The 16175-nt window shown below is 37.6% G+C and overlaps 1 protein-coding gene across 2 annotated transcripts in view; it reads left to right on the top strand.

Annotated features, from left to right (window-relative positions):
* The window catches only part of cnksr2a (connector enhancer of kinase suppressor of Ras 2a), a 151408-nt gene extending 135639 nt beyond the window's left edge, over window positions 1–15769 (top strand). For both annotated transcript variants that reach the window (XM_030123454.1, XM_030123453.1), the window contains 5 exons: window positions 1513–1731; window positions 5679–5820; window positions 9633–9857; window positions 12723–12910; window positions 15464–15769. In XM_030123454.1, coding sequence (XP_029979314.1) covers window positions 1513–1731; window positions 5679–5820; window positions 9633–9857; window positions 12723–12910; window positions 15464–15661 — 972 coding nt within the window. In that variant the 3' untranslated portion in view covers window positions 15662–15769. The remainder of the gene's footprint in view (window positions 1–1512; window positions 1732–5678; window positions 5821–9632; window positions 9858–12722; window positions 12911–15463) is intronic.
* The last annotated feature ends 406 nt before the right edge of the window (window positions 15770–16175 follow it).

Raw genomic sequence — 16175 nt, 5'->3', positions numbered from 1 at the left:
TAAAATGAGTTTGACACCCCTGCTCTCAAACAACCTAAGGTAATTCCATAAATACAGACAGTACAGAATTTAGACAGTATCAACACATCAGGCACATGTGGCAAAAATACAACAGCACAGGCTTAGATAAAACATAATTCAAAAGCAGTATTTGTTCGGAATTTTGTCGTGACGTGCATTGTGGGAAGTGGAGCTCCAGCCGTTTCCGCGTCATGTTTGTTTCATCCATATGATATCATATGCCCGGCAGCGGCGCAAGCCTCCGTATCCCACAATGCACGTCGCAGCAAAATTCCAAAGATGCCCGAGTTACCTCCCAGCTCTGTTTGTAAACACATGGTTTGTTTATGGTGGATGGCACTTTGAAATTGTTCACCGTGAGGGAATTGTTAATTCTAGATTTTTTTTGGCTTAATTGAAGATTTTTTTGCTTAATTGAAGATTTTTTTTTTTTTTTGGCTTAATTCAAGATGTTTTTACGTAATTGAAGATTTTTTTTTTTTTGGCTTAATTCAAGATTTTTTCCTTAATTCAAGCTAATTTTTTTTTTTTTTTACTTAATTAAAGATTTTTTTTGGCCTAATTCAAGATTTTGTGCTAAATTTGAGATTTTTTTGGCTTAATTGAAGATTTTTTTTACTTAATTGAAGAATTTTTTTTGGCTTAATTGAAGATTTTTTTTTTTAACTTAATTGAAGACTTTTTTTTTTTTTACTTAATTGAAGATTTTTCTTTATTTAACTGAAGACCTTTTTTTGGCTTAATTCAAGATTTTTTTTACTTAATTGAAGATGTTTTTTGGTGTAATTCATGATTTTTTGCTAAATTTGAGATTTTTTTGTCTTAATTGAAGATATTTTTACTTAACTGAAGATTTTTTTGGCTTAATTGAAGAATTTTTTTACTTAATTGAAGACTTTTTTTTTGCTTAATTCAAGATTTTTTTTTTTTTTTTTTACTTAATTGAAGACTTTTTTTGGCTTAATTCAAGATTTTTTTTTTTACTTAACTGAAGATTTTTTTTTGGCTTAATTCAAGATTTTTTGCTAAATTTGAGATTTTTTTGGGCTTAATTCAAGATTTTTTTTACTTAATTGAAGATTTTTTTTTTTTTTTGCTTAATTCAAGATTTTTTCCTTAATTCAAGCTCATTTTTTTCCCTTAATTCAATTCAAGACTGTGGAATTTTTGCACTTGGCAAAAACATCCCAGGGGCCCGAACTGGACCCTTTGGTGGGCAGAATTTGGCCCCCGGGCTGCATGTTTGACACCCCTGCTCTATACTGTGCATTGTCCCTGTCTAAATAAATTTAAAAAATGAAAAAATGAAAGGAAGCAGAGGCTCCCCTCCTGCTTCCTTTGCCTCAGTACTTCCATCTCTTTATTCTACTTACACACCTCGCTTCCTTGGCAGTCATGTCCCTTTTTTCGCTCTGATGTGTCATTACAATCCAATTGAAACCACAAGATAAAATGACACCTGTCACATTTTCACACTTTCCTCCCTGTCAGATGAGTGCCTACTTGGAAGGCCGGACCACTCGCCTGTCTTCCACGGAGACGTCTCGTTCTCGCTCTTCCCAGGAGGACTTCCTCTGCGGCGAGCCACTGACTGCAGCCGCCGAACCGCAGTACCACCCTGGCCCTCTCGGGGGAGGCACCACACACAGCGGCAGGAAGCCCGGGGGCAGCAGCAGCAGCGACGTGCCGTACCGATGCGACCCTATTGAGGTGTGTGTAATTGCTATTGATACTAAATGAAGAAACTAATTTCTGTCGTTGATTCAGTAATGAGTTGATCTATTTGATGATAATGATGTCAAGAGCACATTTAATTGGCCTCATCTATCTGCCATCTTTCATTGAGCTCCATTGAACATCCAAAAACACTCATGAAAAAACATTACAGATTTGAGATACTGCAAATTAGTGGTGACAAACATACGGCCCGTGGGCCAAAATCAGCCCACCAGAAAGTCCAGTCCAGCCAGTGGGATGAATTTGTGAAATGCAAGAATTACACTAAAAATAATAATAATCACTATCCAGACCAATTCAATCTCAAGTGGGTCAGACCATCATAACCTGTAAATAATGAAAACTTCAACATTTTCTCTGTTTTAGTGTAAAAAAAAAAAAGAAAATTACATGAAAATATTTACATTTACACACTATCCTTTCACAAAAAATGTGACTGATTTGAACAAATAAGAACAATATGAAATGTCTTAACCCTTGTATGGTGTTTAGGTATGTGGGATCTATTTACATTTGTTATTAAAAGACAAATGATGACAAATTATTTTTTAATAAATTATTTCCTCTCATTTTTCCTCTCGTATCTTGTCCTACTCCTGTTTTTAAGTAGACATCTCTGTTTTTAATTCGTCTTTGTCGCTTTTACTTTTCAGTATTTCTGATATGTCCATTGGATGTTTCAAATGTCTTGTTCTGTCTCGGCTATATTGTAAATAAGGGTGCGTCCTCAATATATCTCCGAGTTTAAATAAAATCAAGGTTATGATGATTATATTACATTTGACTAAAAAACAAACTAAAAACAAGTAGCACTTTAATTCATAAATGTGATCTAGTAAAGGCAAAAATTAAACATATATGCTTTTTATAGTACTTATAATTGGGATGAAGTCTATTGAGTATTTTAACATAAAATTGTTTATGTTGAATTGCAGCAGGTCTACCACAAGAACACTGGCTGAATAACAAAATATGAACACGACACAAGGGTTAAAGGGGTCATATTTTGCTAAACCCACTTTTATTAGTCTTTGGTTCATTCATTTGTGTATTTGGACCCTAATAGTTCAAAAAGTTTGAATTTGAATCCTCCAGGTGCTGCAAAGCTATCTTTATATTCATTTTGGCAAAAATCAAGTGGATTTCTACGACCCGTTTCAATTCCTGCTTAATTTGTTATGTTTTATATCTAGATACGTCACGACATTTGCACATATAAGGTCAAGACTTCCGACGAACATTTCTCGGAGTACGACATAATTGTTTGTCAGCAGCGGCGGTTGTAATAAAAACTGAAAATATGTCCAAACTTCAAGCAAGTTACCTAAAATGTTCAGTTGTTGGTTGAACAGCGCAGACCAGCACAGCCAACAACCCCGTGGGGGCGGGGCCTGAAGTGGCTCATTTGCATTTAAAGGGCCAGCGCTCAAAACCACCTTTCTGGTGTCATTACTCAGAAATACAGGGTGGGGAAGCAAAATTTACAATGAACATTTAGTTGTTTTTTCTCAGCAGGCACTACGTCAATTGTTTTGAAACCAAACATATATTGATGTCATAATCATACCTAACACTATTATCCATACCTTTTCACAAACTTTTGCCCATATGAGTAATCAGGAAAGCAAACGTCAAAGAGTGTGTGATTTGCTGAATGCACTCGTCACACCAAAGGAGATTTCAAAAATAGTTGGAGTGTCCATAAAGAATGTTTATAATGGAAAGAAGAGAATGACTATGAGCAAAACTATTACCAGAAAGTCTGGAAGATACTATTAAAGAAGAATGGGAGAAGTTGTCACCCGAATATTTGAGGAACACTTGCGCAAGTTTCAGGAAGCGTGTGAAGGCAGTTACTGAGAAAGAAGGAGGACACATAGAATAAAAACATTTTCTATTATGTCAATTTTCTTGTGGCAAATAAATTCTCATGACTTTCAATAAACTAATTGGTCATACACTGTCTTTCAATCCCTGCCTCAAAATATTGTAAATTTGCTTCCCCACCCTGTAGGGTTGAAGATGGACCTGTGGAGTTGAATTAATGAAGAATTCAGACCCAAGCAGAGCATTTACAGTTTATGTAGACCACAGGGAAATGTTTTAAAATGCATAATTCCATTAAAAAAAAAAAAGCAAAATATCACTCCTTTAACAGTAAATTTGGTACATTTTAACCAAAACTAAAAAGTGCACTCAGTTAAAAATTAAAAGTGCATTCAATCACTTATTCAAGCATTAAACACACTGAGGTTTTACAGTTTATGTAGACCACAGGGAAATGTGTGAAAATGCATAATTCCGTTTGAAACTAGAAGCACTCGGAGAGCGCAGACCTCCGCCAAGGTAGATCAGTGCCCTGGATTTGGATGAAAATTTCAGGAAATGTTGACACTGGCACAAGGAACAAATTATTAAAGTTTGGTGGTGATCGGGGGTGGTGGGGGTGGGGGCACTGATCTGCCTTGGCGGAGGTCTGCGCTGTCTTTCCTAAAAAAGTACTTGTAGAGCGCAGACCTCCGCCAAGGCAGATCAGTACCACCAAAATTTAATAATTTGTTCCTTGTGCCAGTATCAACATTTCCTGCAATTTTCATCCACATCCGTCCATAACTTTTTGAGTTATCTTGGACACAAACAGACAGACAGACAAACCAACGCTGACAAAAACATAACCTCCTTGGCGGAGATAAAAAGCAAAATATCACTCCTTTAAGAGAAGTAAGTGCAATTTTAACAATATTATACCTGTTACTAAATGTTTTATGTCTTTTTAGATCCACTGAAAACTGTAATTTGAAATGCACATGTGTAAATGATAAACTGGGGCATAATTTGGTTTAAAAAAAAGCACTTATTTTTTTAAAGAAATTTCAGGTTGTTTTGTGGTTGATCATGCTGTTTACATTTTTTTAAAGGTTACGTTGTAGATGTAAACATTTTCATAATGTAATTTTACTTTTTTGCTGTTATTATTTCACTGGTCCGGTCCACTTGAGATCAAATAGGGCTGTATGTGTCCCCTGAACTCAAACGAGGTTGACACTTCTGCTGTGGGGATCAGTAAATTGTGGTGTTTTAGTGCCTCTCATACCCTTTATCTCGCTGCCAAATGCATTCGACCAAACTCCCACCAGTCCATGAAGACACTCTGAAGGTAATTGGCTCGTTTCATATTCGTACTCGCCAGAGAATACACATCCATTTTGGACATTTTCTGAGCTTTGCTCTTGGGATATTTTCAGGCTAAAATGTCAAATTTGCACACAATATACTCCTACGGCATGAAATTGGCAGAGCACAGTTATCTTCCCAGTGTGAATTATTTCTGTTTTCTGTTTCACTTGCATAAATTATATCTTTTAGTGCAGTTAGAAGTCTGGCTTCTGACTCCACCTGTTTTACCCCTTTTACATGCAAATGAATTGAGTCAGATGCAAATGCAGCGAAATTAGCTAAAATTCCTGTGAAAATAAACACTGCTGTATTTGACTCAAAATATTAAATATTGGTCATGTGTTTTTTTTGTCTTTGTAGTGAAACAAAACTAAGAGGTGCATCTACAAACAGTAGTGCTTCTCTTCCAATGTAGTGATTATTTTTTACAATTCACCAAACATGTTTATAATAACAGCAGTAAATATAATAGTTAAACAGTTTTTTTTTTTTCAGTCATGCACTTTAATAGATTAATCAGTCGATCTGAATCAGTGGCAGGTGTGAATGTGGGGGTAAATGATTGTTTAGATATTTATGTCAGCACTGCGATGGACTTGAATTGCATGCAACATTTAGGTAGCTGAGATAGGCTCCAGCGTTTCAATGAATTTCTCGAGGATTAAGCAGTTCAGAAAAGGAATGATTTCATCAACAACTCTCAACTCTTTTTCTCTGCTCCTGTTTTTTTTTTTTTTTTGTAGTACCGTTCCAGTCCTGCAGGGGGCAGCAGTGAGACTGGCTCACCGGGGCGCTCTTCTTCATCTCAGAGACGTTCCTGGCAGGACTTGATTGAGACGCCGTTGACTGAGGCGGGGCTACACTACCTACAAACTGGACCTTTAGGTGACTTTAACCCTTTCATGCACGAATTATGAGAACCTTAATCAAAATTTTTTCCTGAGTGTTTTTATTCCTCTTTAGGCATGAAAAAAACAATGTGATAGAAAATTTTCTTCTGAAAAATAAATAAATAAAATAAAATAAAAATAATTTAGAAAAAAAAAAAATTAAAAATACATTTAAAAAAGTAATGACAAAAAAAGAAAAAAAAAACAAACTCTTACCTATTTTTCATGAAGTTGCAAAAATATCCACTCAGCTGGACACCACACGTTTAATTTTGGATGCACAGAAACATGTATTTACTGATAAATTGTGTGAAAACTATGGGGAAGGCTTGTGATTCTGGGGGTTTATCCTCAGGAGAGATCTACATAATGTTACCAATTCATGTCAGAAAAGATATGTAGTGTCTTAAAACTTTAATAAAGATATGTGTAAGAAAAAAACAAATAACAAAACAAACAAAAACAAACAAAAACAAAAAAAACAATGAAAAGGTCAACAAAATCCATGAATATACAAGAGAACAGCTGTAGAATAGCTGTCCACTCTAGTGACCACTATGCATGAAAGGGTTAAGGACCCAGCTGATTAATGTTATTGTTGCATCACGTGCTCATTTTTATTTCTTGAGGATGGGTTTGATTTATTTATTTTGGATAACGGTGGACTTTTGTGGGATGAACAGGTGGTGCTTGGGGTTAGGATCTGTAATTAACAGTGTGTCAGAGGTTAAACGTGGATGAGCCAAAGCCAACATTTCCACTGGTAGATGACAGAGTTTAGAGGTAGAAGTGATGGCTAAGAGAGGAAGATATAAGCCATGGGTATCCAATCTTGGTCCTCGAGGGCTAGTGTCCTGCATGTTTTTGATGTTTCCCTCTCCCAGCACACCTGACGGGCGTTATCAGACTTCTGCAGAGCTTGATGATTGGCTTATCATTTGAATCAGGTGTGTTGGAAGCAAGGTTATAATAGTTTTGGATTTTTCATTATAGTTTAGTTTTATTTCGTTTTGACTTTTTTTTTTCTCTAAATCAGTTAGTTTTCATTCGTTTTTAATGCAGGTTTGCTAGTTTTTATTAGTTTTCGTTATTTTCTAAATGCTTAGTTTTAGTTTAATTTTAGTTTCTTTATATCTTTTCTCTTCTTCACCGTCGAATTCAAATAAATCCCAGACAGGACTCTGCTGCTTTCTCCCAACTTTAGTCTCCATGTTTCCAGGTAGAGTGGGGACCAGAAGACAACTGGAAACCACAAGTGACCACAAGTGATGGACCATTAAATATTATTTGGTGCCAGCAGCTAAAATTGCTTGAGAGAAATAAATCGATTTTATATCAATCCGAGATTGACAAAGATGAAAACGAAGGGAATTTTATCCAGAATTTTTATACGTTTTAGTTAGTTTTGTAAACACACAATACAGTTTCAGTTCATTGTCGTTTTTTTTCCTTTAATTCTAGTTTTTATTTATTTCAGTTAACGAAAATGTTTTTACCATTTTAGTTTTCGTCATTTCGTTAGTTTTCGTTAACGATAATAACCTTGCTTGGAAGAGGGATACATCTAAAACATGCAGGTTGCCGGCCCTTGAGGACCAGGATTGGACACCCCTGATAAAAGCTAAGGAGGATTAGAGCTCTTGTATATGTGTGTGTGTGTGTGTGTGTGTGTGTCCAGGGATTCACACAAAATCCGGAAAGAGTTTACTGCTGCAGTTTGGCATACTTATTTATTTTCAATCAAGGAAGACAATTACGAAAACGGCAAATTGATAGGGCCAATAAATGGGGAGATATTAATCATTTTGGAATACAATAGCCTTTACAATCACGTTGCTATGGCCAGAACATTTTGGCGGTGACTGCTGGCCAAATGCGGTACAGCATGCACAAATACACAACAGCATGAAAACCACCTTATCCAGAACCCATGGATCCCACACTAGTACTTATATATTAACTCTATAATACTGTACGGTCCACTTACTAAATAGCATTGTAGTGATTTAGAGCAGGTGCAGCAAGTGGGTGGTTCTGGTGGTGGGCGGGTCCAAGTTAAGCCTTGAATATATATGTTAATTAAAATTATGGAAAAGCTCTATGGGATTCATTTATTTCTGTCATTTTTGGACACATAACGTTGCTGAACCTAGACCTGACCAACTGAACTAACCCCAGGTCATAACACTGCCCCCACAGGCTTGTGCTGTAGGCACTAGGCATGATGGGTAATCATTTCAGGGGTCATATTTTGCTAAACCCACTTTTATTAGTCTTTGTTACATTTATTTGTGTATTTAGGGACCCTAATAGTTCATAAAGTTGCTGGAAAGCTATCTTTATATTCATTCCAGCAAAAATCAAGTGGATTTCTACAACCCGTTTCAATTCCTTCTTAATTTGTTACGTCTATAACTAGCTCCATCACGACATTTGCACATATAAGGTCAAGACTTCCGACGAACATTTCACCGAGTACGACGTAATTGTTTGTTAGCAGCAGCGGTTGTAGTAAAAACTGAAAATATGTCCAAATTTCGAGCTGATCACCTAAAATGTTCAGTTGTTGGTTGTATTAATGAACACAAGTGGTTGAACAGGACAGCGCAGCACAGCTAACAACCTGAAGGGGGTGGGGTCATTTGCATTTAAAGGGCCAGCGCTCAAAACCACCTTTTCTGGTGTCATTACTGAGAAATAGGGTTGAAGATGGACCTGTGGAGTTGAATTAATGAAGAATTCAGATCCGAGTATAGCATTTACAGTTTATGTAGACCACAGGGAAATGTTTTAAAATGCATAATTCCATTTAATAAAGCAAAATTTCACTCATTGAAAGGGTTAAAGAAGTTGTTGCAGCTGAAATGTATTAATCACCACATTAATTATCCAATGGAAGGGTCCTACCTATGTATTCAGTTGAATCCAGGAGGGGACTTTCCATTTGTCAAGGCTCTGTATATATACATTATTTTATTTTGCATGAGAAAGTAAAACTGCATTGCTTTGCTCTTGATTATAGGCTGTAGATCATAGATGTCAAACATGCGGCCCGGGGGCCAAATCCGGCCCGCCAAAGGGTCCAATCCGGCCCATGGGATGAATTTGTGAAATGCAAAATTTACACTGAAGATATTAACAATCAAGGATGTTAAAATAATTTTAGGTCAATTCAATCTAAAGTGGGTCAGACCAGTAAAATACTATCACAATAACCTATAAATAAAGAAAACCACAAATTTCTCTCTTTGTTTTAGTGTAAAAAAAAAGGTAAAATTACACAAATATTTACATTTACAGACTAACCTTTTACAAAAAAATGTGAACAACCTGAAATTTCTTCAGAGAAGTATATGGAATTTTACCAACAATCTGCCTTTTACTAAATGTTTTGTGTATTTGTAGATCCACTGTGATCTGTAAGCTGTGATGTACATGTATAAATGATAAACTACGGCGTGATATTCTAAAAAACTCGCACTTATTTTTCTTAAGAATTTTCAGGTTGTTCATATTTGTTTGTGATATGTTCGAGTACAGTTCATAGATGTAAATATTTGCTTTTTTCACTCAAAAATATAAGAAAAAACGTTGGAGTTGATATTAATTAGAAGTTCTTATCCTATTATTTGTATTATTTTACTGATCCAGCCCACTTTAAATCATATTAGTCTGTATGTGGCCCCTGAACTAAAGTGAGTTTGACACCCCTGCTGTAGATGAACATACAAACCAAAGCTTCACTTCTTGTTATTTTTTTTTTTTTTTTTTTTTAATGTTTGATGTTATGTCATCTCAACATTGCAGAGGACGCTGTCTTTGTGGAGCCTGGCCCAGGGGGTGGAACTATGACGGCAGGTGCGGTTTATACTCTTCCTGCACAAAGGAATGTCCCGTTGCCAATGGCGATGCAAAGGCTCATTCCTATGGCAACCCAGGGAGGGAAACCCCGCAGCTTCACACTGCCACGAGACAGCAACCTACACACACTCCTCACACCCCCTGCGAAAGACGAACAGCAAACACACAACGGTGAGTTTCAAGAGTCAGGACCGCAGTACATGCAGTGGAGAAACAACAAACAGCACTAAGTACATGTAAACCTTTAGTATGATGGCGGTGTGTGGTTGTGAGCGGAAGCAGAGAGGAAAACTGTGTCTCATTGTGAATGACTGTCAACCAACAGGGACCGAAAAAAAAAGAAAAAAGATTTTTAAGGTGAAGACACTGACGTCAGCGCATATGCCCAAAATAAAAATGCTCTCTGGCACACATTTTTCCATTTAAATCATCATCTGTATCTAGTAACTGACCTAATAAGGCTAATGAGACAACGGTGAACTGGTTGCCAAGGTGAACCCAGTGGCATACAGGAAGGAAGTTCCAGACTAAAATAGTAAACAAGACTGATTAATATAATCAATGTAAGGTAATTTAATCTAAAAACAACAACCATGTCACATCTCATTTCATTAGCTAAGTAGAGAAAACAGAACTGTAAGTGCATACAAAACCCCTGAGGCAGAAGAGGAGAGACAGGACCATCATTAATAATCTTTCTATGACTAATATTAGTCATTATACTGTATAGCGCTAAAGTTGAGGAGTGTGCTGCTGTCCTCCAGTGGCTGCTTTGAGATATAACTGTAAGTGTGTAGAAGTTTTTGGCAGCTGTTTTACCTGTAACTTTAGATCATGTGACACAATGACTAGAGTCTTTAATAACTTTTAGACCCGCGGCCAAGAGGGCTGGTAAAAGTAAAAATCCACTAGTCGAGCATAAAAAAATATGCATTCAGGATATAGTTTAGTTTTAAATGATTGAGAAACACCTTGAAAATTGTCAGCTGTTCCACTACAATATTGTGGACTTTGTGAACAGTTTCATATGTTAACGCATAAGGACCCAGTGGTACTTTTGTTGCTCACAAATAAATTTTTTGCCATATTAACCTTTCTTAAGTGATTTATCATAATTTATTGTAATATTATCCTCTTTAGCTTGTGTTTTTTTCAGTGTAAATCAGGTGTTTTCCTGTTTTTAATTCACTGATCATGTAGGTGTTCATTACAACTCAAGAGTAAACTCAGGTTATTATATCACAAACAGAGAAAACTGAAGAAAAAGTGACTTTTTCAGTAAAATCTAGCAGTAATTGAACATAAACCCAGTGTCTCTATCCACTGTTGTTGATCCAACTCCATGGGTTTTACTGGTGAATCAATGTTGTAGAAGATGACAGTGTTTACACGGTAACTACGGAGCCTCTGAACGTCCAAATGGGTCATATCTGATGACCATGAAAAGATGACAAACTGTATTTTACATCAATTATTTACATGGATTGATAGAATTAGTGGATCAACAGGTATTAACCAGTTTAGATCAGTAGATGGTTTTGGTCACCAGTGGTTGTTTGGGTCTTTATGGGTTAAATACACCTCTAAAAATGAATTCTAATTCTTGAAAATGCTGTGATTAAAGAAAAATAAAGGAACTTGAAAATATCCAGCACAGGAGCTGAATTCCCCACAACAAAACATAATCTCCAGCAACTGTATTGGCTTCATGAAGATACCATAACTTATACTTTCAACATTTTGTTTTTAGCATGCTGAAAACCATGCCCCAGGTACATCGCAATTAAAATCTGAAAGAAATCTGTGCAAAATCTGGAGATAGAGGGATTGTTAGAAAATAATTCACTATAACCTTGACCTTAGACCTTTCAGGTCAAAACTTTTTGCAGCACCCGGTTTTATACGAAAACTACTACTAGGTTTTTAAATATTCCACCCCTTGTTAAATGGGATCCTGAATTTTGAGAAATGTTGCTGACCTTGACTTTTGACCTAGAGCAGCCAAAATATCATCATCTCTAGTTCGTGCCATCAGGAATTCACACAAAAAATTATAATGGTTTGTCCAAAATGTGTGGATGCTACACTGCTAACAGACAATAAAACCTTTATACAACTAGAAAAGCAGTCATCTGCAGACCTCCGCCAAGGCAGATCAGTCCCACCCCCCACCACCAAAATTTCATAATTTGTTCCTTGTGCCAGTAACAACCTTTTCTGAAATTTTCATCCAAATCCGTCCACAATTTTTTGAGTTATCTTGCACACGGACAGACAAACACAAACAGACAGATAAACAAACCAACGCCGGCAAAAACATAACCTCCTTGGCGGAGGTAATAAAAAAATATATTCCTGTTTTATATAGCCTTTGTTGCCATGCAGATATTAATATGTGACTTAACAAGGTACACCTGAATGCACCATAAAGTCCCTTTTCCTGTGTGAACATTTCTGATGCAGAATCTACATGCTGTAAATGGTTAGAAATGCATGTAGAGAATCATTCTTCTTCTTCTTCTTTTTTTTTTTAATACAGTTTTTGAATTATTGACTTTTTTATTTTATCCTAGTAAATTAAAGATATACTCAATCAACAGACACAAAAAAATCCTACATTTCTTGGCAAAGGAAGCAATACTAATGCAGTGAAAATATGTCCCTATTTTCCTCGACCTTTGTTGCCATTCAGGTATTGATTTCTAACTAACAAGGTGGACCTGAACGCACCATAAAGTCCCTGTTTGCACCCACCTTCTTTGCTGGACAAAGCAATATTAACTTCAGAGAGTATGATTTGCTCCTGAATGCACTGTGAACTCAGAAGTAGCATACTTATAACTGGCATGAAAAGGAGGTTCATTCTTGGTTTTTCTATTATTAGACTACCTTGGTACAAACAGTACATGACGGTGCATTCCAGAATTTTACTCGCATAACACAAAACCTACCCACATTTAGTCCTTGGTGAGTTTGGATTTTGCTTGTGACATTCACCATTAAAATGACGCTTCTGTGTGTCGTGTGACTTTGAAGGCAGCAGCGAAGGCGCGTCCTTGGGTGACCTGTTTCGTGCGTGTGAGCAGGGCGGAGTGTGTCCTCTCGGCCGCGGATCAGACGGTAAAGGTCAGTCCGAGTTCAGACAGTCCTTTCTCCATCGCGCCACCGACCCTCAGCTGAACGAACGCCTCCACCGCCTTCGCATACTGACCTCCACTCTCAAGGTGGGTCGACACATTCATCCGCACACTGGAAGTGGCGCTAAAACGGATAAATGTTCACATGCACGTTTGTATGCAGACGTCTGAAATCTGAGGGAACTTGTTGCTATTTCCCAAAGAAGATGCCACATATCTCCATAAACCCATCTTACACCCCCAATCCATTGGGTTCCGGTGATAACATTTACAGTTTCCACGACCTTCTACACATAATCATCTCCAAAATATCTCTGTCTTGTTAGTTGAAGTCATCTGTCTCAGTCTGTCTCCTCCTTTTCTATCTAGTTTTGTCGAGCAGCCATCTGTGGCTTCACGCTTTATGAGCTCTGGTTATGTTCCTGGGCTTGGGTGCCTGCGAATGGCTCTTTTGCTGTGGCTGTTTTCTCGTCTCCAGAGTTTGTATCTTTGTTGCTTTCTCCGTGTTACGGGGGCGGGGATGGTTGGCGAGGGCGTTGGGGGATTTGTCGCTTGTACGTGTACTGTAGCTAGACTTTTGCGAAGGACCTGTGGCTTTGTGGCTGCCGGTTTGGGTGGAGGAGCTTCAATGTCTGTTCCCTGTCTGGCGTCTCTTAAAGGAATACACCAAGTTTTGGGTTGCATCCAAAATGTCAGTTGATTCGTGGAGTAATGAGAACATTGACACAGAAGACTTTGCTGTGATGCTGTTTGGCCTGTTTAGCACATCAAAAATCAACAATACACATCTTTTTGGATCGTCTCGGCGATATTTTGACTTAAAAGTGGCAGGAAGTAACAACATATCGTCCGTGTAAAATCCGTTAAATGCAGCGTTCGAGTGCAACATGACAGCTTCAGTAACTTTAAAGGGGTCATATTTTGCTAAACCCACGTTTATTAGTCTTTGGTACATTTATTTGTGTATTTAGGGACCCTAATCAAGGTTATTATCGTTAACAAAAATTAATGAAATGACAAAAACTAGAATTGCAAAAACATTTTTGTTAACTGAAATAAATAAAAACTATAATGAAAAGAAAAAACGATAACTAACTGAAACTGTATTGTGTGCTTACAAAACTAACTAAAACGGATAAAGATTATGGATAAAATTCCCTTCATTTTCATCTTTGTCAATGTTGAATTGATACGAAAGCGATTTATTTCGCTCTAGCAATTTTAGCTAGCAACACCATACGACACTTCACGGTCCGTCACTTCTCGTCACTTGTCGTTTAATCGTCTTCTCGTTCCCACTCTACCTGGAAACATGGACACTAAAGTTGGGAGAAAGCAGCAGAGTCCTGTACGGGATTTATTTGAATACAACGGAGAAGAAGATAAAAGATATAAAAAAAAACTACAACTAATACTAGAACTAAACTAAAACTAAGCATTTAGAAGAAAACGGAAACTAATAAAAACTAGCAAACCTGTTCAAAAAACTAAATGAATTAGAGAAAAAAAAAAAGAAAAAACTAACTAAAACTAAACTATAATGAAAAATCCAAAACCGTTATAATGTAGCATTTAGGTGAGAAATTTAGACATTCAGGAAGTTTAATTATTATCCTACTCAATAACCATTACAGAGGGTCATGAAACAAAGGAGCAACTTAGCTCATGGTGCAAGAAAATGAAATCAATAGAATTAATCATTCCACAAGAATACAACTAACAAAAAGGGTAAAACACACCATAACTCTGTTATCAAACAAGAATACAGGGTGGGGAAGCAAAATTTACAATGAACATTTAGTTGTTTTTTCTCAGCAGGCACTACGTCAGTTGTTTTGAAACCAAACATATATTGATGTCATAATCATACCTAACACTATTATCCATACCTTTTCACAAACTTTTGCCCATATGAGTAATCAGGAAAGCAAACGTCAAAGAGTGTGTGATTTGCTGAATGCACTCGTCACACCAAAGGAGATTTCAAAAATAGTTGGAGTGTCCATAAAGACTGTTTATAATGGAAAGAAGAGAATGACTATGAGCAAAACTATTACGAGAAAGTCTGGGAGATACTATTAAAGAAGAATGGGAGAAGTTGTCACCCGAATATTTGAGGAACACTTGCGCAAGTTTCAGGAAGCGTGTGAAGGCAGTTATTGAGAAAGAAGGAGGACACATAGAATAAAAACATTTTCTATTATGTCAATTTTCTTGTGGCAAATAAATTCTCATGACTTTCAATAAACTAATTGGTCATACACTGTCTTTCAATCCCTGCCTCAAAATATTGTAAATTTTGCTTCCCCACCCTGTAACACTTCTTTTAAACTTAGAACACTGTAAATACATAACACTATCCCAAATTACTTTGTCCCAATGCATGCTGGGAAACTTCCCCCAGCTGCTCCTCCAACATGCCACAATAACCTCGCTCCACATAGGCGGGAAAAGCAAGTGCGAAGTCTGGTGTCTTTATTCTCATTGATTCAAAAACGTGAAGCCTCCCCAAACTTCGTGTATCCCCTTAAGTGTGTGTCTTGCTTTCGTGTGTCTCTCCGTTCTAAAGCATAGTGGCTAAAAAAAAAAAAAAAAACACACAAAGTGACCCGCCCCTCCTCTGTTTCTGCATCCCCATAGGACAGGGAGGGGGAGCTAGCGCTGATTGACAGGCTGTTGGCCAATCCCCAGCTGTCGTCGGCAGAGTTCCAGGAGTGGAAGAGAGCCTATCAGGAGCTGTTCACTCAGGAGCCCGACCCGACCGCTGAATCTGACCCCGGCCCTCCCCTGACCCCCTCGCTTTCCCACACGCACTCCTACATCGAGACCCACGTCTGATGTGCACGCACCATCCCTGTAAAACACCCTCACGCATATATTACCGCTCAAGACGCTCCATCATCTGATTCTAGAGGTGAACGGACCGAAGTTGACACATTTGTGCGGCTTTTTTTTTTTTTTTTTTTTTTTTTTTTTCCCGTCCGCCGCATCGGGGGTTGTGAAGGTTTCGCATCGGTGCGGACAGTGACAGACGGTGTCAGGAGAACCGAGTAGAGACAGCACAATACGCTTTTCAGCAGCCGCAGTGTACAAGTGCAACATGACAGCTTCCTGAGTAGACGCCAGTGCTTCTGGGTATTATCCGTGCCCTCGTGTCACATCAGTCCACGAAACGATTGGTTACGCCACTCTAACTGGCTTCGGGGGCCGGAACATAAACTGGTTCTTCTATATTTACATGTTAGCTTCTGTGCTTTCTACCTAAAACACCATTCATGGACGCGCCATTTAAGAGAGTCGACGAAACTTACTTTGGACGTCTCTCATCATTTTGACATGGACAAAGTAGTAT

Source organism: Sphaeramia orbicularis, chromosome 20, assembly GCF_902148855.1.
Source record: "Sphaeramia orbicularis chromosome 20, fSphaOr1.1, whole genome shotgun sequence".
NCBI classification, from domain to species: domain Eukaryota; kingdom Metazoa; phylum Chordata; class Actinopteri; order Kurtiformes; family Apogonidae; genus Sphaeramia; species Sphaeramia orbicularis.
This window is presented reverse-complemented; position numbering and strand designations above follow the sequence as displayed.